The sequence below is a fragment of the Dendrobates tinctorius genome, unplaced genomic scaffold, assembly GCF_039654945.1.
Source record: "Dendrobates tinctorius isolate UK_male_01 unplaced genomic scaffold, ASM3965494v1 ptg000107l, whole genome shotgun sequence".
NCBI lineage: Eukaryota > Metazoa > Chordata > Amphibia > Anura > Dendrobatidae > Dendrobates > Dendrobates tinctorius.
In genome coordinates, this window is record NW_027361775.1 from 44,129,299 (window position 1) to 44,155,627 (window position 26,329).

Genomic DNA, 26,329 nt, shown 5'->3' on the forward strand with positions numbered 1-26,329 from the left:
CAGGACAAACTGCATAATAACTTTTACAGTCCAATTTCTCCTGTTACCCTTGGTAAAATAAAAAAAATTGAACCTGAAGTATTTTTTTTGTGAAAAAAAGTTAAATGTTCATTTTTTTTTTAAATATTCAAAAAATTCATGTGACGCACCTAAAGGGTTAATAAACTTCTTGAATGTGGTTTTGAGCACCTTGAGGGGTGCAGGTTTAGAATGGTGTCACTTTTGGGTATTTTCTATCATATAGACCCCTCAAAGTGGCTTCAAATGTGATGTGGTCCGTAAGAATAAAATGGTGTTGCAAAAATGAGAAATCGCTGGTCAACTTTTAACCCTTATAACTTCCTAACAAAAAAAAATTTGGTTCCAAAATTGTCCTGAGGTAAAGTAAACATGTGGGAAATGTTACTTATTTAGTTTTTTGTGTGCCGTATCTCTGTGATTTAAGGGCATAAAAATTCAAAGTTGGCAAATTGCGAAATTTTAAAAATTGTCGCCAAATTTCTGCTTTTTTCACAAATAAACACAAATTATTTGAATGAAATTTTACCACTATCATGAAGTGCAATATGTCACGAGAAAACAGTGTCAGAATCACCAGGATCCATGGAAGCGTTTCAGAGTTATTAGCTCATAAAGGGACAGTGGTCAGAATTGTAAAAATTGGCCCGGTCATAAACGTGCAAACCACCCTTGGGGGTTAAGGGGTTAATAAAAGAATACATGTGCATACTGTGGAATTTCAACTTTTTCACAGTGGTAATGTAACGTTCACTTTCCTATTCTTCCCTCTGTATGATCGTAGAAATTCTTAAAGTATTTTTTTAAATGTCACTGTGCGTTAAATATCAGTAATGTGCATAATATGTGAATTGTAATGCTTACCGATCAGTCTTCGGCCGTTTCCAGCACTGTTCCTGTCTTGCCCTGGGTCATGAGACCAAAATTGTGACTAGCAGGCCTGCACATTGTGTGGACTGGAAGTTACTTTCTCAATGTAAGTCTAGGAGACTCAGAACGAAACTCTCACAGATTTTTATTAATAGAGGAATGAACGGTCCACTGTGTGAGCCAGCAAGAGAGAGCAGAGGTCATATGATGCAGGAAAGGGCCTGGAGCAGTGCTGGAAACTGTAGGGGACAGTGACCAGAAACCATGCACTGTACAAACATTAGAGATTTCTAATGCATATTGAAAAAAAAAAAATCTTTAATGAGTTTTTTAAGGAAGCCATATTGTTTTATAGGTGATCAAAATGGACAATATTAGTCAAAACAATTTTGTTCATCAGTTGAAATTTGACACAATTAATTTAACCAACCAGTGATACTCTGTCGTGGTCTGCAAAGATGTCGGTCATGTTTAAAATCTTATCCTACATCAACTAGTCCATGAAAGATCTTTCTGTAAAAAGAACATTCCTAGAAAATTCCCATTAAGAGTGTTCCTCTTTCCAATTGAACATTTAATGGCCGATATGGACTAAAATGTTCATAACTGTGTTAGCAAACATTTCTAGCATGAATTTTCCTTCAAAGACTGTTCAACCATCAGCCTACTTCTAGTTAATGTGTGTGACAACCTTGTAGGCTTCTTGGCTACAAATGGGTTCAAACCCACTATCTTTACTTGTTTGTGCTCCCTACCATTTGAGGCTCTGTTCGGAGCCTCCATCTGCAGTCTCAACAGATTTAACAGTGAATGCAGCACTATTTTTCCCATGAAAAAGAAGGAAACTATGATTGAATCTGACAAACCTCCTCATGCTGGATTCAAATGTCCGTTTGTTATAGTCATGATGCACGAAGCAGCCAACATGTCTCCTGACCAGAACTTTTCATCCTCAGAGATTACTATGAGGCTGCTAAATATGGTCCCGGAGACCTGCGATAGCTTCGTGCATCGTGGTCCGTGAGTCTAGCCTAAGTGTTTTTTGTTTTTTTTTGTGGTTTTTACATACATCTGTGTTGCAGATTTTTGGATTTTCCCCTGCTTACTAGTATTTAAATCTGCTGAAAAAAATAGTATGCTGTGGATTTAAAGCTGCTCTAAATCTCCAAATCAAAAATAAGCATTGTGTGCATGAGACTTTAGAATTCCCATTCACTTTTCTCCAGAATATAATAATAATATATTAATAAATAATAAAAATAATTTTATTTCTATAGCGCCAACATATTCCGCAGCACTTTCCATTATATAGGGAGCTTCTACAGACAATAGACATTACAGCATAGCAATAAACACATAGATCAAAACGGATACCAAGAGGAATGATGGCCCTGCTCGCAAGCTTACAATCTATAAGGAAAAACGGGACACATGAAAGGTGGATGGTAACAATTGCTTTTATTGTTTGGACCAGCCATAGTGTAAGAATCGGGTGTTTCTGTTGCTGCATAAACCAGTTAACAGTCTAAATATGTAATTGTACAGACACAGAGGGCTATTAATTGCACAAAGCATGTGAGAGAACATGATGCGAGGAACCTGGCTATGGTAAAAAAAATTTTGAATAAACCACACAGGGATATTTAGGTTAATGCGTTGAGGCAATAGGCCAATCTGAACAAATGCGTTTTTAGGGCACGCTTAAAACTATGAGGATTGGAGATTAATCGTATTAACCTGGGCAGTGCATTCCAAAGAATTGGCGAAGCACGTGAAAAGTCTTGGAGACTGGAGTAGGAGTTTCTGATTAATGAGGATGTTAACCTCAGATCATTAGCAGAACGGAAGGCACGGGTAGGGTGGTAGGCTGAGATGAGGGAGGAGATGTAGGGTGGTGCTGAGCCATGGAGTGCTTTGTGGGTGAGGGTAATAAGTTTATACTGAATTCTGGAGTGGATGTGTAACCAGTGTAAGGACTGGGACAAGGTTTCCTTCAGGTTTTCTGACCATTCCCTTCAGGTTTTCTGACAATTGCGCAGAAAAAAAAAAAAGTGACAAACGAAACGTGTGCACACAGCCTAAGGGTTGTAAAGGTCAGTAGGGTCTGTTGGGCACCAATGGTATCCATTCAATGATGGAGTCAGCAGAGTTGGGGCTTCAGGTATAAACAGAATGATGGTGTGAACACAGTCCCTGGTCTACTGAAATCATATGCGTAAAATACACTTGTCTTGACAATATTATTTTGTTCTACATCTAAACTGCTGATCGGGTCATGGTTCACGTATGTAGTGTACTTTCTACAATACAGCACTCATATCATTACTTCTGTCAAGACAGCAGTCCATAGACAGCATGCAGTACCACGGAGAATTAGCTTTGTACTTTTTTTGTGATATCAAAGTGTCTCCTAAGAGCTTATTCCTTTTCATTTGTACCCTTCCTCTGTTTATTTAGTTGGTTGGCAGTGATGTAACAAGCATAGCCGACTGTATTATGCATTCCTCTTACTTAATGGACTGAATGGTTTGCCTTTTCAAACACTTCTTTTCTTCCTCCGTTCTGTCCATATATATATATAGCCTGAAGGCATGCATGCCAAAGAAACTGAAGTATGCAGTTCCCTCCCTCCAACCTTTTTCTTTTTAATTTCTATGTAAACTGAACTATGTTTGACTAGAGGTAGTTATCAGGTTTTTCCTATTATTCTTTCTTCTCATTTATACTGGGGCAGCGTGGCTGGAACGTGGCCCAAAACCTCAGGGCGAGGCATAGCCCCCGGGGCAGTCAGCCAGGCAGGAGGTGCTGCAATTACAGGCACACGACAGCCCTATCCCTCCCTCCAACTTATACTTGGAAACTTGGACGCGCTAACATCTTATCTGAGCTGATATTGTGCAACCCACAAGTGATACTCCTTTCCTTAGGAACCTCTGTTTATAGATTAACTTCTGAAAGGCATCGATGGCATTGAAAATGATTCAGATACAATTAAAATGTAAAGTGCCCTCCAGACATTTATGAAATGATGGATCGATAAGAAAAAGTCTGTTTTTTCTATTTGGACATTTTGGTCATCCTGGATATTCTCCTGGTTTCATAATTCTCCCAATGGCTTTGGTGTACTGAACAGCAGCCACAGCCTCACACATGTTTAGTAAGCACAAGATAATAGTAGAGATTGGTAATCCATGTTGTAAAAAGAATATACTAGCTTTTTCCTAAGAATTACTATATGGCAATGAGTAGCGATGGGTAAGGAATATTACTCTTAATACAATGATGCTGCAATTATGTAAAAGTATGCCTTGCTCTCGGCACCATGCATTCATTAGAATCCCCTAAGATTAAATATGTGCAGAGTAGACAACAATGTACTGATTTGCTCAAACTGTGCCTGAGGACATAGCTCTTCGCCTTAGACTAATCATGGCTAAATTAAGGGAGTGTTTACCGCATATAGCATAGAGATGTACCTTTCTCATATTCTGCCTGGAGGGGCCATATAGTGAGTGGGACATTGAAGGGTGGGGTTAGTCTGTAACCTTCCAAGCAGTTTAGGAGGGGGACCTCACCTGTCTGATGTCAACACCTCTGGGTGCGGCCAAGTTGGAATGTGCCGCTCCCAGCACTGGCCGCCCAAGTAATTAATCTGCTTTGACTGACGGGTGGTAGGAGGCAGCATCTGAGCTAAAGGGCTGCACTGAAGAATACTATGTAGACTGAATAAACACCTCTTCATCCACATTATAGATCTATTCATCACTCTATTGACCATTTCAGCAAAATGGTGAAGTAGTTGTTTAAACAGGTATTTTTCTGCATTCAGAAAGTGTACTCCGAAAGGGTTAGACCTTTTTCTTTCTATTTCAGGTAGACCATTTCTAAAAATAGGATTCCTAAATTTTGATTTCTGATTATCAGTGTCTTGGGAACAGTAATTTATGAACATATTAATCATATCCAATAATTAGGATTAAACCAACTGTGACCGACCTCTGTCACTTAAATGCAATATCTTCTATTTTGTACCTAAAAAGTTGATCGGTCTTTTGTCTTCATCGCATTTTCCCAGTAGTCTATTCTAAACTTAGATTTAAGTTGTCTTAAAGGGATTGTCTACTTTGAACAATCCCTATATGTTATAAGCACCCTTAACAATAAAGTGATCACAAGATCTCTCTGCTGGAAACCTTAGCGACCAGCTGTATTGGTGTGAAGATCTGCAGCACCACCACAAGGAAAAATGATGACCATTCAGGTTCATGGATTATCTGTACAATGCTGAACAGAATGGATCCTCCTGAGTGGATGATACTTTTTGTAATTTGCCTGCACTGTGGACAAGAGATGTGCATCCTGAACAGAGACCCATCGTTCCTTAGAGGGAACCTGTAAGTAGGATTTCACTGCCCAAACTATTTACATGCACATGTAGCTGTTTCAAAGACAATTCCAGCAATACCTTTACATGGCCAGTCCGTTTCACCATTACTGAGGAACCAGTGTTTGATATGTAAATGAGGCTGAAATGCTTCCCAAAGGTCTTCTCATGTCTCTGCTCTCCACAGCTCTATTTTGTGCCCAGTGCTGTATTCTCTTGCTTGATTCCACAGCTCTCATTGCTGCGTTATTTCAAGAAAGGAGCTGTTTGTCTAGCAAGTGGTGGCTTCCCTGGGCGTGGAATAGAGCTGGAGTGTCGGAGGCTTGGGAAATGTTCACATGTGTCAAAAGTAGTGTTGAGCATTCGATACTGCAAATATCGGGTATCGGCCGATATTCGCTGTATCGGAATTCCGATACCGAGTACCGATATTTTTACAATATCGGATACCGGAATCGGAAGTTCCCATAATGCAATGAGCCACTGTTGTGGCTGTGATTGGCTGCTGAAATGATGTCATCATGATGCGCGGTCAGTGCGGGCCTGCCGGGGGTCTGTGCGGGCCTGCCGGGGGTCTTTGTGTCTGTGTGCAGGCATCGTCCGATGGGACTACATGTCCCATCGGACGATGCCTGCTACAATGACAGTGATTGACACATTAGCCAATGATGGGACAGTAGTAGTCCCATCATCCGGCTAATGTGTTGAATGTAAAAAAAAAAAATATATATATAATATGCTACTTATATACTACATATATACTACATTCATACAACATATACATACCACATACAGTGGGGAAAAAAAGTATTTAGTCAGTCAGCAATAGTGCAAGTTCCACCACTTAAAAAGATGAGAGGCGTCTGTAATTTACATCATAGGTAGACCTCAACTATGGGAGACAAACTGAGAAAAAAAAATCCAGAAAATCACATTGTCTGTTTTTTTTTTCATTTTATTTTCCACCATAATATGCAAATAAGTATTTGGTCAGAAACAAAATTTCATCTCAATACTTTGTGATATATCCTTTGTTGGCAATGACAGAGGTCAAACGTTTTCTGTAAGTCTTCACAAGGTTGCCACACACTGCTGTTGGTATGTTGGCCCATTCCTCCATGCAGATCTCCTCTAGAGCAGTGATGTTTTTGGCTTTTCGCTTGGCAACACGGACTTTCAACTCCCTCCAAAGGTTTTCTATAGGGTTGAGATCTGGAGACTGGCTAGGCCACTCCAGGACCTTGAAATGCTTCTTACGAAGCCACTCCTTCGTTGCCCTGGCGGTGTGCTTTGGATCATTGTCATGTTGAAAGACCCAGCCACGTTTCATCTTCAGTGCCCTTGCTGATGGAAGGAGGTTTGCACTCAAAATCTCACGATACATGGCCCCATTCATTCTTTCATGTACCCGGATCAGTCGTCCTGGCCCCTTTGCAGAGAAACAGCCCCAAAGCATGATGTTTCCACCACCATGCTTTACAGTAGGTATGGTGTTTGATGGATGCAACTCAGTATTCTTTTTCCTCCAAACACGACAAGTTGTGTTTCTACCAAACAGTTCCAGTTTGGTTTCATCAGACCATAGGATATTCTCCCAAAACTCCTCTGAATCATCCAAATGCTCTCTAGCAAACTTCAGACGGGCCCGGACATGTACAGGCTTAAGCAGTGGGACACGTCTGGCACTGCAGGATCTGAGTCCATGGTGGCGTAGTGTGTTACTTATGGTAGGCCTTGTTACATTGGTCCCAGCTCTCTGCAGTTCATTCACTAGGTCCCCCCGCGTGGTTCTGGGATTTTTGCTCACCGTTCTTGTGATCATTCTGACCCCACGAGGTGGGATTTTGCATGGAGCACCAGATCGAGGGAGATTATCAGTGGTCTTGTATTTCTTCCATTTTCTAATTATTGCTCCCACAGTTGATTTCTTCACTCCAAGCTGGTTGGCTATTGCAGATTCAGTCTTCACAGCCTGGTGCAGGGCTACAATTTTGTTTCTGGTGTCCTTTGACAGCTCTTTGGTCTTCACCATAGTGGAGTTTGGAGTCAGACTGTTTGAGGGTGTGCACAGGTGTCTTTTTATACTGATAACAAGTTTAAACAGGTGCCATTACTACAGGTAATGAGTGGAGGAAAGAGGAGACTCTTAAAGAAGTTACAGGTCTGTGAGAGCCAGAAATCTTGATTGCTTGTTTCTGACCAAATACTTATTTTCCACCATAATATGCAAATAAAATGAAAAAAAAACCAGACAATGTGATTTTCTGGATTTTTTTTTCTCAGTTTGTCTCCCATAGTTGAGGTCTACCTATGATGTAAATTACAGACGCCTCTCAGCTTTTTAAGTGGTGGAACTTGCACTATTGCTGACTGACTAAATACTTTTTTTCCTCACTGTATATACAACATTCATACAACATACATACGTACTACATATATACTGCATACATACATACTACATACATACTACATACATACATATTACTTTCATATTACATACATACTACATATATACAACATTCTTACAACATACATACATACAACATATATGCTGCATACATACATACTACATACATACTACATTCATACTACATACTACATACATATTACTTTCATATTACATACATACATATATACAACATTCCTAAAACATACATACATACTACGTATATACTACATTCATACAGCATACATACTACATATATACTACATTCATACAACATACATACATAGTATATACTACATTCATACAACATACATACATACTTCATACAACATACATACATACATACATACATCATACATACATACTACATATATACTGCATTCATACAACATACATAGTACATACTACATACATACAACATGCTACAGACATACAAAATACATGCATACATACAACATGCTACAGACATGCAAAATACATACTACATACTTACTACATACATACTACATACAATACATTCATACAATACATACATATAGACATACAGTACATATAACATAGAGTACATACTCACCATCACTTGTCACTTTGTTCCCCGAAGCCAGTGTCATCTGTGAGAAAAATTAGAAAATAACAAACAAGCAATATACTCCCTGATCCGCAGAAATCCACAAGTGTCCCACGACGATCTGCTGTACTGCATCACTGAGAGGTTACTATCGTTCACTGGTCTCACTTTATGGCAAAAGCTGCGTGGGAACTTTCTCACACAGCAATGCTGTGTGAGAAAGCAATGCTTTCTCACTACTTTGATGTGTGTACGATAGAGTGTAAGAACTTGTTGGTTAGTTGTTAGCAGACATCTTGTAATGGAGGAATATATCACAAGTCTCATGTAATAAACAAGCCTGGAGATATCCAAGGAGTGTGATCCTTGACCGGAAATACATAACAGAACATGGTGGCAGCTGGGCACAGAACCTGCAAATCCTCAGAGCTTGTGTGAGGCTGGGACTGTACAGAGGATCACAGAGAATCACAGCACCTGTAAGTACAGACTCCCTGACATTACTGCAAAATGGAGACTGGTCTGAAGCCCCCTCAGGGACTGAATGTGACTTCATGTAATTTGTCCCAGACTTGGAGACATTGGAAGGAAGAGTTTACACTGTATGTGGCTCTCACAGTGGCCCCCACTGATGACAAATGAAAAGTGAAGCTGTTTTATTACCTTATTGGGGAAAATGGCAGAGAATTAGCCCACACCTTACTCCCACACACAGACAACCTCCTTCTAGCAGATATTGTGCAGGCATTTGATAAACACTGTGACCCAAAGAAGAATGAGACAGTGGAAAGATATAACTTTTTCACAAGACATCAGGAGGATGGTGAAAATGTGGACACATATCTGACAGAGCTGAGGAGGCTGGCAACAACATGTGGCTTTGGAGAGATCAGGGACAGTCTAATCAAAGACAGAATGGTGTGTGGCATAAGAGACAGTCATCTCAAAGAAAGATTACTGAGAGAGGAAGACATGACTTTAAGAGAAATGTATGCAAATCTGCAGGGCTGCTGAACTGACAAAACACAGCCTGAAGATGATGGCAGGCACCAGTGATAATAATGATGATAAAGTACATGCAGTATCTATGAAAGGAAAGACAAGACCAAGCTCCGCTATAAGCACTGTCCACTGTAAGTATTGTGGGAAAAGACATGAGAGAGACAAAACCAAGGGTTCAGCATATGGTGAAACCTGCAGATTGTGTGGAAAGAAGAATCATTTCTCAGCTGTCTGCAGGCAAGGAACAGGCAAACAGTACAGACAGCTCCACACTGTGACACCAGACACTGACAGTGCAGAGGACATTACATGGCTACAACTGCAGCCTGCAGCATAGAAAGTCAATGTAGTCAGGCAGTCAGTAGGCAAGGATGCCAAGCAGCTTTATGCAACATTCTTGTTGGATGAGAAGCCCATTAGATTTCAGCTGGATTGTGGAGCAAGCTGCAATGTAATTCCATCTGCTCTGCTGAACAATCAGGTTTCTATTGAGCCAACTGACAAGGTATTGGTGATGTACAACAAAAGTGTTCTGAAACCGATGGGGACATGTAAGCTCAAAATACGGAACCCATGTAACAGAAAGAGTTAGAAAGTTGAATTTACCGTGTTGTGTGGTGGTAACAATGTACCATTATTGGGAGTAAAAGCTGTTCAGGTAATGGACTTAATAAAAGTACAGTCTCAGAATATTATGTCTGATGTTTCCCAGGATATACCAAATCCCAAACTAAACGCAGAGCACAACTTGGATCTTCAGAAAATAAAAACGAAGTATGCTGATTTATTTGAAGGTGATGGGTGCTTTGAAGGTAAATATAGGCTAGAAATTGACAACACCGTGCAGCCTACCAGATTACCTACAAGGAGAGTGCCTGTAGCTTTAATGCAACCGCTGAAAGTAGAACTGCAAGATTTACAGAGAAGAGGCATGATAGCACCAGTCCATAAGAGCACAGATTGAATCAGCAGTTTGGTCATAGTGCAGAAACCATCTGGCAAGTTAAGAATATGCATTGATCCTAAGCCACTCAACAAGGCGCTGAAAAGAAATCATTACCCCATGCCGACATTAGATGATGTTCTACCAGATCTATCAAAAGCTAAAATATTTTCTGTATGTGATGTGAAAAATGGATTTTGCCATGTGGCACTTACTGAAGAATCAAGTTTATTGACAACATTTTCTTCACCATTTGGACGTTTTAAATGGCTGAGAATGCCCATGGGACTAAAACCTGCTCCAGAGGTGTTCCAGCAGATGTTAATGCAGGCTTTGGAAGGACTTCCTGGAGTGAAGACAATAGCAGATGCTATACTAATAGTGGGAGAAGGTGAAGATATGGAATCTGCAATCAAGGATCACGATCAGAAGATGATACAATTTTGGACAGATGCAGTGCAAAACACATAAAGCTGAACTTGGACAAATTCAAACTGAAAATGACAGAAGTGGCCTACATTGGACATCGTCTGACTTCAATCGGTGTAAAAGTGGATCCTGAAAAGGTGAGAGCAATACAAGATTTGCCTACCCCTACTGATGTTTGTGGAGTACAACGATTTTTGGGCATGGTAAATTATCTCTCCAAATTTTGCAGTCATCTGTCAGACATGTGTGAGCCACTGAGACAGCTAACTCACAAAGATGTGCTCTGGGAATGGATGGAAATCCAGGAGACTGCTTTCCAATCAGTAAAGAAAGCTATTTCAGATGCAGCAAGCCTAAAGTATTTAGATCCAGATCAAGAAGTAGTGGTACAATGTGATGCTTCAGAAAAAGGCCTTGGAGCTACATTAATGCAGAACAAACAGCCACTCACATTTGCAAGCAGAGCCCTTACAACAGAGCAGGGATATGCTCAGATTGAGAAGGAACTACTGGCTGTGGTATTTTGGTTGGAGAAGTTTCACCAATACACCAATGGTCGATGGGTAAGAGTACATTCGGATCACAAACCTTTGGAGACCATTACAAAGAAACCACTACTGAATTCCCCAAAGAGACTACAGCACATGCTGTTACGACTTCAGAAATATGATTTTGACATTGGGTACTGTCCAGGAAAAGACTTACTGATTGCAGATACGCTAAGCAGAGCTTACCGTATTTTTCGGACCATAAGATGCACTTTTTTCCCCCAAAATTTTTGGGGAAAGTGGGGGGGTGCATCTTATGGTCGCAATGTTCCTACCTCCGAGGCTGGTGCTGGTGCCACGGGGCTCTGTAGTGCGGTGGTGGCAGCGGACTGTGCTCCGGTGCAGGGGTAGCGGCTCTCTGTGCTCCGGTGCAGGGGCGGCGGCTCCGCCGGCATTTCCTCCAAGTCCGGAGGCCCCCCCGCATATCCCTTGCTGGCCGCCGCCATGTTGCGGTGGCCTCCGAGAGCATGGACGCCGGAAAGATGGCCGCCGGTCCAGGGACGGCGCATGCGCAGGTTCAGATCTCGTCCCAAGATCTCGGGGGACGAGATCTCGTTGCTGAGATTTGAATCTCGTCCCCCGAGATCTCGGGATGAGATCTGAACCTGCGCATGTGCCGTCCCTGGACCGGCGGCCATCTTTCCGGCGTCCATGCTCCCGGAGGCCACCGCAACATGGCGGCGGCCAGCAAGGGATGTACGGGGGCCTCCGGGCTTGGAGGAAATGCCGGCAGAGCCGCCGCCCCTGCACCAGAGCACAGAGAGCCACCACCCTCACCCCACAGAGCCCTACTGCCCCAGCACAGCCCAGCTTCCCCAGCACAGCCCAGCTGCCCCAGCACAGCTGCCACAGCCCAGCTGCCCCAGCACAGCCCACTTGCCCCAGCACAGCACAGCTGCTCCTGCCCCAGCACAGCCCAGCTGCCCCAGTACAGCCCAGCTGCTCCAGCACAACCAACCTGCCCCAGCACAGAGCAGCCACCGCACGAGCCTGGACCACTGAATGACCCCTGTGACCACTCCTCCACCTGTGCCGGATCCCTTCCCAGGTAAGCTGAATTCGGACTGTAAGACGGACCCCCATTTGACACATTATTATTTTTTTCCCTATTTTCCTTCTGAAAATTGGGGTGCGTCTTATGGTCCGGTGCGTCTTATAGTCCGAATAATACAGTACCTTCCTGTCACAAAAGATGAGGAGAAAGACATTGAAACCATCAATATGTGTAACTATCTTGCAGTGTCAAAAGAAAAGTTGAAGAAAATCCAGACTTTCACAGAGAAGGATAAAAGTCTCCAGAGTTTAAAGACTGTCATCTTGCATGGCTGGCCAAAATACAAGCAACATGCTCCAAGGGAAGTTTCACCATTCTTCCACATAAGAGATGAATTGTCAGTGCAGCAAGGAATCATCTTTAACGGAGACAGGGTAGTTATACCAGAAGTTCTCAGAAGAGACATACTGAAAACATTGCACTCTTCCCACTTAGGCATGGAAGGATGTCTACGTCGAGCGCGAGAATCTGTTTATTGGCCAGGTATGAATGACCACATTAAAAATTATATAGTACAATGTGAAATATGTGCATCCTGCAGTGATAAACAACCAAAGGAGACATTGCAACCACATGAAATTCCACATAGGCCATGGTCAAAAATATGAACGGACTTGTTCACATGGAATGACAAAGAATACCTGATAACAGTGGACTATTTCTCTAACTTCTGGGAGGTTGATTTGTTGCAGGACACAAGGGCGGGAACAGTGATTAAAAAACTCAAGGCCCATTTTGCCAGGTATGGCATTCCAGATGACGTTTTCTCAGACAATGCGGCGCAGTTTACTTCGGAAGAGTTCAAAACCTTCAGCAAGAAATGGGAATTTAAACACCAGACGTCTTCTCCCAGATATCCTCAGAGTAATGGGAAAGCAGAGTCAGCAGTAAAAACAGCCAAAAGACTCATACAGAAAGCAAAACAAGCAGGTACTAATGTATATCTGTCTATATTGGATCATAGAAACACACCCACTCAAGGCCTAGACAGCAGTCTGGCGCACAGGCTCATGAGTAGGCGTACAAAGACACCAACTGCTAGTCATCTGTTAAAGCCAAAGTTGCTGGGAAACATCAAAGCTAAATTACAGAAGAATCAAGATAGGCAAGCTTTCTATTACAATAAATCTGCAAAGGATCTGCCTGAGCTCCAGAAAAATGACAACATTTGGCTGCAGCCAAGCAGCTCATTTGACAAACACTGGCAAAAGGCAAAAGTTGTCCAGAACCTAGGACCTCGGTCCTACGAAATTCTAACAGAGGAAGGAAGAAGACTAAGGAGAAATCGGAGATACCTGAGGAAATCACAGGAAAGAGAGAATTCATTTTCATGGCCTTTTGAGCAGTATCCTGACACCCAAGACAACGAGGCAGCAAGTACAAGTCAAGTACCAACAGTGACAGCTGACCATCAAGGTGAGGATTCTGGCCAGAGACAGATATCAGAAGGCATATTACCAGAATCAGATGAACTACCAGATGTAGGCAGTGACACATCTTATGTTACTAGAGCTGGCAGAATTATCAGAAAGCCGGCGCACCTCAAGGATTATATCTAACTGGACTTATTATGTTATAGCTCTAACTTGGTCATGGTATACATTGTTTATTAATTTTATTGTTCTTTCAGTTAAAAGAGAGAGGATGTAGCAATATGTTATATGTTGATGTGGCCTCTAGGGGTCTCACTACTTTGATGTGTGTACTATAGAGTGTAAGAACTTGTTGGTTAGTTGTTGTTAGCAGACCTGTTGTAATGGAGGAATGCATCACAAGTCTCATGTAATAAACAAGCCTCGAGATATCCAAGGAGTGTGATCTTTGACCGGAAATACATAACAGAACAAATACGTGTAAGCCATATGCTTTGTGTTGAGCCACAATACTACAGTACTTTTTTGTTTTTCCTTAAGAAAGCATATAAACTATTCTAAGAAAAGATATTGTAAATATCATTACCAACAATCAAAATGCCTCAATCATATTCCTAGATCTTATTACTGAATGAAACAGGTGATTTGATTGGTTGAAAAGATTTTTTGTGAGGTCCAGTATTTGAGAATCCTATCCGTCCTGAAAACTGGAGAGGTTTGATAGTGTGAGTTCCCAACTGCAACGGGGTACGTCTTATTGTAGCAAATGGGCAGACACAAATTAGCCAACTTGTGCAATAAGCATCTATATTTTTTAAGTACCAACTATATAGTAATGATGCAGTTCAAACTTCATGTAGCATTTACATAGACCTTGGTGCATCCATACAAATGAATATCTGGCCGTGCACTTAATTAAAGGGAACCTGTCACTAGATTCAAACTGCCCGAACCACAGTCATTTTGACTCTGAGGCGATGCATAGGGAGAGACCTATCAATCAGCTGCAATGGGGTGGGGAGAAGCCAGCAGAGGGGTCATGCCAGACTACTCGGGTCTTTTTTTTTTTTTTTTGATCCTTGGAAAGTTTTTTTAATGGTCTTTGACACCAATGTGTTTCACTGGAAAACATAACTTGCTACAATCACAACATGAATCCAGTGACAGGTTTCTTTCTGAAATATGTCTTTTCTCCTCTATTGCAGATCAAATGCACTAAAAAGATGCCAAATTTTTTTTTTTCCCAGAAATTAGACAGGTGTCTAGTGTCAGTAACTGGCGTGCGTGTGCATTGTCTTTAGAGAATCAGACTCAGATGCCATGACTATGTGACTCAGAAGGCAGGTGGTGCTAGTAGGGTCATAGTCATTGGAATGTTCCGTAAAAACGTGTTATTAATGTCCCCGAATCTGCCGTTGCTCTCCTGGTTTGCCTACCTGAAGCCTGCTTATTTAAACATGACATTGCAGGTGAACCTGAAAACAAGGAGCTGAATAGAAATGGCATGCCAGGTAATCTGATCCAAGATTGCAGCAATACGAATACTGGATATCGCTTGCAAAACATATTTCCCCAGGCTAGGTTTTTTTTTACTGTTTGTTCTTATTTACCAATGCATACAGAATAACTGGATGGGCCCTGGGATGGGTATTTGGAGGCTTTTAAACTGGATTAGTTTAGGTCAGCGGGTATATTTAAGATACAAATAAACCTTCAAGGCGATTTAAGACACTGCAACTGTATGGAAAGTCAGGCAAGCATTACTTCTGCATACCTGCTATTTGGATATGAGCACAAATATGTTCCAGAGATATATATTATAATATATTTGTACAGTCCATGTGGCGTTACTCAATTCTGATATCCAAAATTCTTGTCACCCATGTAGTCACTATATAGCGACGCAGATAACACTGTAATCTCCAGGAGCTGAATGAGAGAAGTGCTTGTCATGGACAGGTACTTAACAGAAGAGTTTGCTTCTCCGACATTTCTAGTGGTGTAAGTGGAATGACTTTGATGTGCGCTAAACTTGCTATAAGCCTTATGGCAGATCTGTCACCATATTTTACAATCTAAACTTCTTATAATATTAGATCTAATGATATAGGCTGGTATACTTACTGTGAAAATTCTTGTCAAAATAATTGTATAATTCTGATAATAGGATGAGCGTTGCAGAATAAAATGGCTCATGAGTCCAAGTGTATTCAGTCTCTGCCCACCCAGCCTGACTGACAGCTGCAGCTTGTGCTGAGCAGTGGAGATCTCAGCAGAGACACTGAGGAGGTGTCAATTGGGCTAGGAGGACAAAAATTGAGTGAAACTTGCTTAAAGATTTATATAGTGATTGAGATGTGGATTTTATAATAAATACAGCATCCTTATCAGATCTTAGAGATCCATTTAGTATTTTTTTTAGGTTGAGTTGGCTGTCAATCAACCTGTCGTTGCCAGTGATTCCTTGATGATTGACAGAGCAGAGTGGAAGTGAAGGAACTGCTCTAAGTGATCTTACAGGACACAGGAGAATTGTCAGAAGCAGTGGTTTGTGGCCACTCTGAGCTGGTAGTCGCTATTGCAAGGCAGCACAGGCAGGTGCTTGGCAACTACTTACTGATAAGTATTAAGTCCCATCAGGAAAATAAGACAAATCATGGTTAACCCATTGGAGCATTACAAGGCATTACCCATGTAAATGAAATGGTTGCTTGTGTAATGCAGAACAAGACTAGTGCTCAAGAGTGGGAAACACATTCTATAACCTGTCTTCACTATGATAGACGAGTGATGATCAGAGGATTCCTCCACCATGAATTGAAGCCTGTCAAATGATTCATGCTGCCCAAACCACAGTCAGCATGAATCAGAAGTAGACTCCATTACAAATCAGAGGTAGACTACATCTTTACAAACTCCAAGGCCTCACAGAGAGCGCAAACCTTGGGTGACTTCAATGACGAGTCATGGAGGTGGGTCCAGCTGGCTTCTATTTGTCCTACTGGTTGACTGACAAGTCCCTCCCTATAAGAGAGACCTTTCAGTCAAGCATAGCCAGATATAATGTAGAAAAAAACACTCCCGTCACGTAAGTAGTCATCTCAATCACCTTATTTAAGGTTCTCTCTCAAATGATTCGGCTTTTGAGAGTGAAACATGTATGTTTGCAATGCTGGAACCTGTCTCTGATTTGCTGCCTTTGGTTCCCTTTAACGCAGAATTCTCATAGGGCCTTTATGAAATAGGGTTTCTGAACTTTTAAAAGGTTAACTAACATTCAGGGGTAATGGGCTTAGATGATCTAGAGTCATGCTTTCATAAAATCGTAATATTCTTTTTTTTTTTTTTTTCTTTTAATATTTGCTTTTGAGCCAGCTGCCTAATGTACTTCTTTTCTCAAGTTTGTAAGAGGGAAGTAAAACGACTATCTTGCGCAACACAAATCTATTCTATTCACAAATCTATTTATCCTCTGGCAGCATTTGGTATATCCGCAGGCTCCTTGAAGCGGTTATGCTTTAATCCTCGGCCTGAGGGCACAGAAAAATTGCACAATGTCTAATGAGCAAGTAACATTACATTTTAAAATTGTTGTACTAATGAGCGAAAAATCTTCTACTATAAATTTCTCATTGTCACACAGCATAGAAATATTTTATTTAAAAATGTAAAGTTGCTCAGTTTAGAATCCACACAAGTCAATTCTCAGCACTGATCATTTGCACGTTTTCCCAATTAGGGTTAAATGAGATGTCAAAATGTGTAGCAAAGCCCAATTGTGATGAACTTTGGTGCACATTACCCTGTGACAAAATATTCTGGTTGGCAAAAACAAAACTTTTCCTCAAAGCTTAAAATGGAAAATAAAAAACACTCAACAACGAACATCCACTGGTGCTACCATGTGCCATGCAAGCTTGGACTATCACTAGTCTGAGTCTATAGCGATAAGGCATCATCACACAATTGCTACAGCAAGTCATAAACTGAAGTTCTCACACGTGATAAAACATTTTTTAGGAGGCCAGGTTGTGGAGAGGTATGACTTTAGTGTGATACGTCACTCTAGATTTCCTTGCAGCTTCCTCTGGATCATCTTCTGTGGGTATTTTTGGTTCTCTCCTGGCTTCATTCTGGTTTAGCACAATAGTTCCACCCCACAAAATATATACCTATATTAGTTTAAAGTAAACTGCAGCTTTTCTTTGATATGTGTTTGAGTGTACTTTATTATCCAGTCTTTTATACCAAGTTATCAAAATGAAATGGTAAAGATTTCTTTTGTTAATCCACAGATTTAATCCGGTTAGTGCTGCACCCTACCAACACCTGGTTCCGTGACAATACTATTTCTCATTGCTCATCTGTTTGTTTTGCAGGCTTATGAAGTTGAAAATGGTGTTAATCTTATTGTTGATAATTTTATGATCTCAGGGACATGGAGAATTATTGCTAAATGTCTTAATTCAATAAGATGTCTGAGAACAGGACAGGTTTAGGATTAAGCGTTGAGTTGCCACACCTACAGTAGGCACTATGGCAGCAGTGACTGGTATAGATAACTCACTTTATTATACCCTCTTGTGTATATTCTACTGACTTTAGTAATAATTCTTAAATGTCTTGTCTTCTAGTATTCTACAGACCTTAAGAAGCTCTACTGCCAAATTGCCAAGACGTGTCCAATTCAGATTAAAGTGATGACTCCACCACCACAAGGGGCTGTTATAAGGGCAATGCCAGTCTACAAGAAGGCCGAACATGTCACAGAAGTTGTAAAACGTTGCCCAAACCATGAGCTCAGCAGAGAGTTCAATGAAGGTACGATAACCTAAAAAATGCCATTTTTCTTAGACTCTAATCCTGGACAGTCCCTTAATCACATTACTCCTTTCTTCAAAAAAGTGTTACACCTGTCCATAGATTGTCTATTTTAAAGCTCAGTATTGTTCAGTTCAGTTGGGCTAAGATCCAATGTCAGACACACATATATAGAGGCGATTTATCAAAATCATTGATTCTCTCACCAAGATGGTATGTTGAAACAGACCCTCCTGATTCATTAAGATGGGCACACTTATTAATGAATCAGGAGTCATGTGTAGTGGCATTCTCATCCTTTCTGGAGTAAGACTTGTGGTATAGCTGATGCTGCTGCTCATCAAGAATTTGACGAGCGGGGGTTACCATGTCCAGTCACCCCCCCAAATCCCACTCCTTCTCTGCCAATTTTGTCAGAGCTGGAGAGAAAATGGCGTGAAAATGCTAAAAGTTGTATTTCTTTAAAAAGTTGCAGTTCTTTTGCACAACGGAAGGTTGCACAAAGCTGTTTTTTGTCAGAAATATGGCAAAAAAACTTTGAATTGTCCCTTATGTGTTTTCTGAAAATGCACCATACGTTGGTAATCCTGGATAATCACTTAAAGGTAATATTTAATATAGGATACATAGTAGAGCTGTAGAGTGACACTTCTGTGCATTTTTTATTTTACAGGTCAAATAGCACCTGCCAGCCACCTGATACGAGTGGAGGGAAACAGCCATGCACAGTATGTGGAAGATCCAATAACAGGAAGACAGAGTGTTCTGGTTCCCTATGAGCCTCCACAGGTAAGAAGTAATGTTAATAGGCATAGTTTATTCATATATTGATCATTGTTAACCCTCCGTCAGGCGCAATATAGATTCTCCTCAGTTCATGCGCAATGTGCCTGACAAGCACAGGTCAGAAAACCACCTATAGTAGCTACATATTTCAATTTCAGGACTATAGAAGTAGTCAGTGACCTTCATAGGAATGTATTAAAAGAGATTACACCAAATCAGATGCAAAAAAAAACATTTATTAACCATAAACTTATTAAAACTAAAAGTACCACTTTTCGGTAGTACCGCCAAATAGGCTCCAGTTATCTTTACTTAACTATTGCTTAAATATAAAATTATGGAAAAAAACTTAAAGGATATTGCACTTAGATGTTACTTAATTATTTTCTACTCATCTTCAGTGGTTTCAATTGCAGCAGAAGCAGCACAGGTACACTTAGAAAAGCAAGGCTGGCAGACGAAAGTTGCATGGGAAAGGCAGATTAATTCTTTACATATTTTGCAGTCATATTTAGAAAGCCTTCTGAAACCAGATACAAATGAGCAGGTAGTACAACTGCGTCTTTTAGAAGGTGGTAGAGTCGGTGTTTGTTCTGGAACGTCCTTGGGACGTCCTTTGTATTTTTATCTTTGCCCAAATAATAAGCTAGATCTGTGTCTGTTTCCTCTGTATCAGTGTCATCACCATCATGCTCTGTTCCAGAATCAGTGTTACATTCTGCTACCTCATCTTCAGATGAAATGTCACTAGATTCCTCTAAATCCTCAGTTACTGCTGGTTCTTCCTCATCATCTTCTAACAAAAAAATCTTCATTTCTTCTAAATGAAGGGGTTTAGATGAATCATACTGTTTTCTGGCCATTGCAGCAGAAAATCTGAAGCAAGAGAGAAAGAGTATGTGTTAGGGCGCAATGTGCCTTAGAAGCCACCCTCCTTTTGTCTAAGAAAACAGTACTTATGTACACTAACTTAGCATTAATCCTTCATAAAACAAGCTAAATACAGAATAGTGATGAATAAAAAAAGAAAATACTAACCTTTCAATTTGTGTTGAAATCAGGCGCAATGTGCCTGAGAAGCCAAAGTGTTGATATCTTCTCACTAGAAGGTCTGCTGAGTCACTGTGATATCAGGTTTCACAGAGCCTGTAGAGTCAGGAGATAACTAGGAGGGGTGGGGTTTTCTGATAAGTGGGCAAGGAGAGAGAAGTGAAACTAATTACTGTGTGCCTGTCAGATCTATTGCGCCTGACGGAGGGTTGGCAGTACCCTGAAGGTACCGTCAGAACCATGTCAAAAAAATGTGATGGTCTTCTATTCACTCTTCCATTTTAGGTTGGCACCGAATTCACAACAATATTGTATAATTTTATGTGCAACAGCAGTTGTGTTGGAGGGATGAATCGTCGGCCAATTTTGATTATTGTAACCCTGGAAACTAGAGAGTGAGTATCTGGACATCTCTCACCAGCTTCACGAATAGTTTTCATGATACGGGTGTCTTGAAGATACGTCATGATGACAAATCGCTTCACCACATTAAGGATCTTTGTTAAAAGGTTAAATATTTTTCTCTGACTTTTCTCAGTGGTCAAGTACTTGGACGCAGGTGTTTTGAGGCTCGAATTTGTGCTTGTCCAGGCAGAGACAGAAAGGCAGATGAGGATAGTATCCGCAAACAGCAGGTCTCAGACAGCTCAAAAAATGGAGAAGGTATGACACAATGTAAGTTCACTCACTGCAGCCTCATATTCATATCGATATTATGGCCACAATATCTGGATGTTCTGAAGTTCTGTAAACTGAACATTGCTCCATTTGGTGATCCAGTTAAATAGAAGCCTGGGCGATCTACGTATTGCAGCCATACTAAGGGCACCTAAAATGTAGCTGTAATACTGCTATATGACACTAGGCTAACTGTCAGGTTAATTGCCACAGTACTGTTGTATTTCTACAGGGCACACTATTTTTCCCAAGAAAACTAGCAACTTCTATTGTTTCAATTGTTAGAGTGTTAGTGGCCTGATTTTCTTTTTACTATGAAATATTTGGTCATTGAAAGTCTCCATTGTCCATAGCGTAGTCTGATAATTAGTGTCATGTAGATTTAGAAGACACTACTTGACCTGTAAATTGCCTTCAAGGTTTATTTTTATTACTGTTGTCATTTACAGCTTTTCGACAGACCACACATGGTATTCAGATGACATCTGTGAAAAAACGGCGGTTACCAGATGATGAGGTGCTATACATACCGGTAAGTCACACACATTATTCAAGCCTACCATAATTTGCATGTGTAGTCTTTGTAAGTTTCTGCTTATACAGATGAGGCAAAGGTTATCCTGACTCCCAATGTACTACCTTGATAACTTGTCACAGAAGGTTCTCACTTCAGAGAATAAAGATAACCTTGTACCATCCATTATCTGATGTCAACTTAGGTGCCAAAGTAACTTTTTCTATCCCTATATTAAAACAGCATTAACACTGTTGGCACAATGATTTCTCTGCCGATCATTCAGCTGACAGCGATCTTGCCCATTTTCCTCTCACACGAGAGAACTGCAAGATTTTGGCAGTGGCTTATCTCTTGGAGAGGAAAAAAGATCAGCCATTGGAAATCTGAGGTGCCAGATCTTTTTCTCCCCCAATATCCTCTGTCGGGGGAGAAAAAGGAGGCCCCCCATACACATTAGACTGCCAGTTGACAAAGCCAATATCAGCCTGTGTATTTGGGGCCTCAACTAAATTCCTTGAAACTCCTTAATGACTGGCTATAACAAGAAGGCACAGAGCAATGCAAGGTTAATGCATCTTCTCTGTGACCTCTTCTGCTCTTCAAATTTTGCTATGATTTGTTTTAATTTAACATGACTCAAGGATTTTTTAGACCTCCTTTTTGAGACAGAATGGATAGCCGCTATGTAGAACAATTTTTCTCCTGCAGCAAAAACTGCAGGGAAAATGTATGGTCAAATTAGGCTCTCCTTAACAAAATCAGTTGTACTCGAATCCACAGCTGCTATTTTCAGAGATAACCCCATTCAGATAAGACCAACCTTTTAAATGTAGAATTTAAGCAATCATACGTGCTGAGAAAGTTATATTGGATCGATATTTTAGTTTTCATTATGCATTTTTTAATTCTAGGTGAAAGGTCGGGAAATATATGAGACTTTATTAAAGATTAAAGAGTCTCTAGAGCTTATGCAGTACATTCCACAACATACCATTGACACCTATAGACAGCAACAGCAGCATTTACTGCATAAACAGTAAGTATATTTAGATACAAAGCAATCAAAGGGGTTGGTTGTTCTTAAGCTACAGGTCTGCAGTCACTCTAGATTACTGCAAGTTTGTGAATCCTCACATTGCGCACACTGTGCACTGTGAGGATTTTCCTGCGCCGGTATGGTATCCGTGACCGCATTATGTGATTTGCAGTCTCATGCCGACTAGATGGGTGTGGCCTCCATTAATGCAAGTGTATTGAGTGAACTTGGAAACAATCTAGTTGGAATGTGGCTGGATGTAGGCAAGTTGCATACTGGCAGTCACATGACCGCCTGCTCCTAGTGCTGTTATCGGAGAATCCTCCAAGGAAGCAGTGCGCCATGTGAAGATTCTCGAGTCTGCAGTCACATAGTGGTTGCAGACTTGTAGCTTTAGAATGGACAACCCCTTAAACTGATCTGTTTGTGTGCTTTGTTTGCTGTGATAAATATTTTTGCATGTTTTATTATTGCTTATATAAGGTGACTAGTTTGCAGTATTTTTCCCCTGTTTTACATAGCAATGTACGTATTTGTTGCAGTTATGCCACTATATCCAGATGTGCACACATGAATGCTAATGTGAGATTTTGCCTTTTGTCTTAGTTAGCATGTAAGAAGATTGCCCATCTCAGGATATAATTAGTCATATCCTGTCATATAATAAAATATCCACGCTTCGTAGGATAGCGCTAGATTTCATCAACTTGGCTTTAAAACTCTTAATACATGACATTAAATTGCTTAGGGACAGAAGCCTACAAAGCAACATGCCTGGCCCCCGAAATACGGGGAGGAGTGACATCTTCTCCAGACAGCAATGGCAAAAAAGAGTGCAAAACAGCCCCAACTACATGGAACACAATCTAAAGTATTCTCCAGTAGAACAAGATGTCAGAGACGAAAATTACCTAAATGAACGGTACAACTTCACTACCATCTTTTAACCTGTGTTAGAGTTTACTTCACCATGATATGCAAATTTAGGTGATCCGTGGATGTTCTGGCTCTGTCTGCAGTGTGCTATAGGATGTAGGAATAGGTTATCGTATCACTGTTTTATGTATATTGTGTATGTAGAAATGATGTAGGATTGCAAGATGTATGTATTGGAGCCCAATTAAAATATTATTGGCATTTGATGCTTTATAAACTGATTGCACTGTAGGAAAACTGAAATAACTATAGATAAACAGTGGCACATTGGACAAGAAGGTGGAAAACTGCAAGTGCCTACTATAAGATTTGTAGCTAAAATCCCAGTTGGCATTAAGCTACTGTAGTTATACAGATGGATTTTAGTCAGTATTTTGAAGACAAAACTATGGGTCCTTCCAGAACATGGAAGATTTATCTTTCTATTATAGTTCTCAGTTTATGCAGCATTGTTGGTTTTGACTTTTTAAATACCACTACAGATTGCTAACCAATATATGTATAAAGTATGAAAGTGGCTATAGAGGTAGCTCCTTGTCGTGTACAAGGAATAAACAAGTAATTAAAAAAAAAAATTGATAATGATTGTGCTCATTATATTGATCTAATATATGTTTTTTGGTTGTAATGTATATAGTGCTTGATCTTTTACAATTACTATGTATGTGGGTTTGCCATAGCTCACTGTGAGACAAATGTATGCTATTGGCAACCCACAGTTTCATAAGAGCCATAGATCTAAGCATTTCAAAATTAGGTAGCTAGATTTTAGCAGGGATGTTTGTAGGGAAATAGACATACAGTGGACACCAGATACATTGTATGACCAAAGGTATGTGAGCACATCTCAGAATTATTGAGTTCAGGCGTTTCAATCACCTATTGCCAATAGGGTATTGAACAAAATCTGTTGGGATCTGTTGATTTTTCTAATAAAACTACTGGTACTGCTGCATAGGTCCCAGTACAAAAATAAAAATATCTGTTTTGAAGTAATCAGAATCACTGAGAAATCAAGCTATGAAGCCACAGGTACGGTAAATTAGCTTATAAATGCATCAGTGGTATGTCGATGGTTAGAAGTTAATCACCATGCCTCTACTGCACTTCCAGGATAATTTGCAAGTGGCTTCAAAGCTTCATTTCTCAGTAATGGCACATCAGAAATTGCTTGCTTTAGTTGTAAAGTCCTGAGAGTCTATCATTTAAAGCACCACTCCAGCGTGTTTTTTTTTTTTTTTTTTATTGCCATGCTGAAGAGGTGCTTCTAATGTAAGGTCCGTGCACCTAGTTTGATACTCACTCATTTTCTGGCATATTCACAGTCTAACGGTGCCGTTCACGTTGGTCTCCAGAACTTTGTGACCTGTCGGCTCACTCCAATGCTGCCGGCTCACTCCAGTGTTGTGACCGCCAGCAAATCGGAGATTACAATTCAATACAAGTCTTTAAGCTCCTCATTCTGGCTCTCATAGATTTGTATTGAGAGCTTGTGATATAGCTTCTGACTTCCGGCCAGTCAGAAGCTGCAGTCATAAGATAGCGCAGTGAAACCGGATCCAGAAAAGTGAAAAATGGTGGGCGCTAAGAATAAGACAGGCGGCAGAGACCTTAATTTAGTAGCACCACTCTAGCACTTAAAAAAAAAAACAAAAAAAAAAACTGGAGGGATGCTTTATGCTCACAGTCATGCAGGGGCATAAAGGTAAGGGGGTCAATTTCCACATCCAAATCAGCAAGCAGCTTTTGTCACAGACACATTATTGAATTGCAAAGGGTCTCTATACTGCTCTTGCACAGGGGCCCTCTTCTGTCTGTTTCCAACACAGCAGCCATCTAATCTCCGTAGACAAAAATTGGTAGGAATATGTATTTCACAGGATACTAATAATTGTGCCTTTGCAACAATTGTTGGTCTTTTGTTACTAGCTAAGAATATATGGAAGCACAATCTAGAAGTGTTCTTCTGACCAGTGACCTGTTTAGATCATTGATGATTGTCCATGGCCGGCATTATTCAATATTCACTTTTACAAAATTGAATTTGCGTGAGTGTAAGGCTTTAGGTTCAATATTTCTAAAAATAATCTTAAGGTAGAAGGGTTGTTTCAACAGAAAAGGTGCCTAATAGGTAAATGTGGAGTACTCCTTATGTCTGGAGAAATGTTAACTGTATTTTCAAGATTGTCACTGCAGTGGATAATTCCTTTCTCTGCTCTTCTTTTCATGTCTTTCATTTTGCATGTCACATTTCTTTTAATGTGTTTCCTTTGTTTTTCCTCACTAACCCCCGCACCTCTGTGATCACAGTGTGACTCCTAAAATTACAGCTCACCCACAAAGATGGCAAAAACCTGCATCGCTCATTGTACCATTAAGGTGTTGATTCTTTGTTCCTTTATCTCTGGTTGTGCAGTGTGTTGTGGCTTTATGCACACCTGCCTTCTACAGAACATATAGAAAGCTTTTCAGCAGCCAGCTAACAAGAAATAACTATGATAACGATGACCTAATAGAAAACAAACCTTATGCATTGTACCGTGTAAGTATAAAAGTGAGCGTAATTATGGCAGCAGGTTCTTCCACTTGTGCACTTTATCCTCCCATATTAAAGGTCAGGATGAGACTAGACTATTGAAAAGTAACTTCGCAAATCTCGGTCAACAGGATGATGGCTAAACCAATTAGAAAACACCAATAGCTCAAGAATATTAACCTTCTATCACACTGTCCAAATCTCTCACCATCATAATGGCTGTTTTGTGTAATAGTATGCTTGACTTGCTGATTATTTAAACTTAAGGCATTAAGATTGTTTTGTTACTGGAGACATATCAAGATGGAACAGTAGGAGGAAGCATTATGTTTCA

At 40.5% G+C, this 26,329-nt stretch overlaps 1 protein-coding gene across 10 annotated transcripts in view; it reads left to right on the plus strand.

Moving 5' to 3' along the window:
* The window catches only part of TP63 (tumor protein p63), a 420,512-nt gene that overhangs the window by 376,699 nt on the left and 17,484 nt on the right, over positions 1-26,329 (plus strand). For 7 of the 10 annotated variants that reach the window (XM_073589416.1, XM_073589417.1, XM_073589414.1 and 4 more), the window contains 7 exons: positions 18,270-18,456; positions 19,130-19,245; positions 20,578-20,687; positions 20,831-20,967; positions 21,420-21,502; positions 22,399-22,523; positions 23,272-23,445. In XM_073589416.1, coding sequence (XP_073445517.1) covers positions 18,270-18,456; positions 19,130-19,245; positions 20,578-20,687; positions 20,831-20,967; positions 21,420-21,502; positions 22,399-22,523; positions 23,272-23,445 — 932 coding nt within the window. The remainder of the gene's footprint in view (positions 1-18,269; positions 18,457-19,129; positions 19,246-20,577; positions 20,688-20,830; positions 20,968-21,419; positions 21,503-22,398; positions 22,524-23,271; positions 23,446-26,329) is intronic. The other 3 variants (XM_073589415.1, XM_073589419.1, XM_073589420.1) reach the window with 3 other exon arrangements.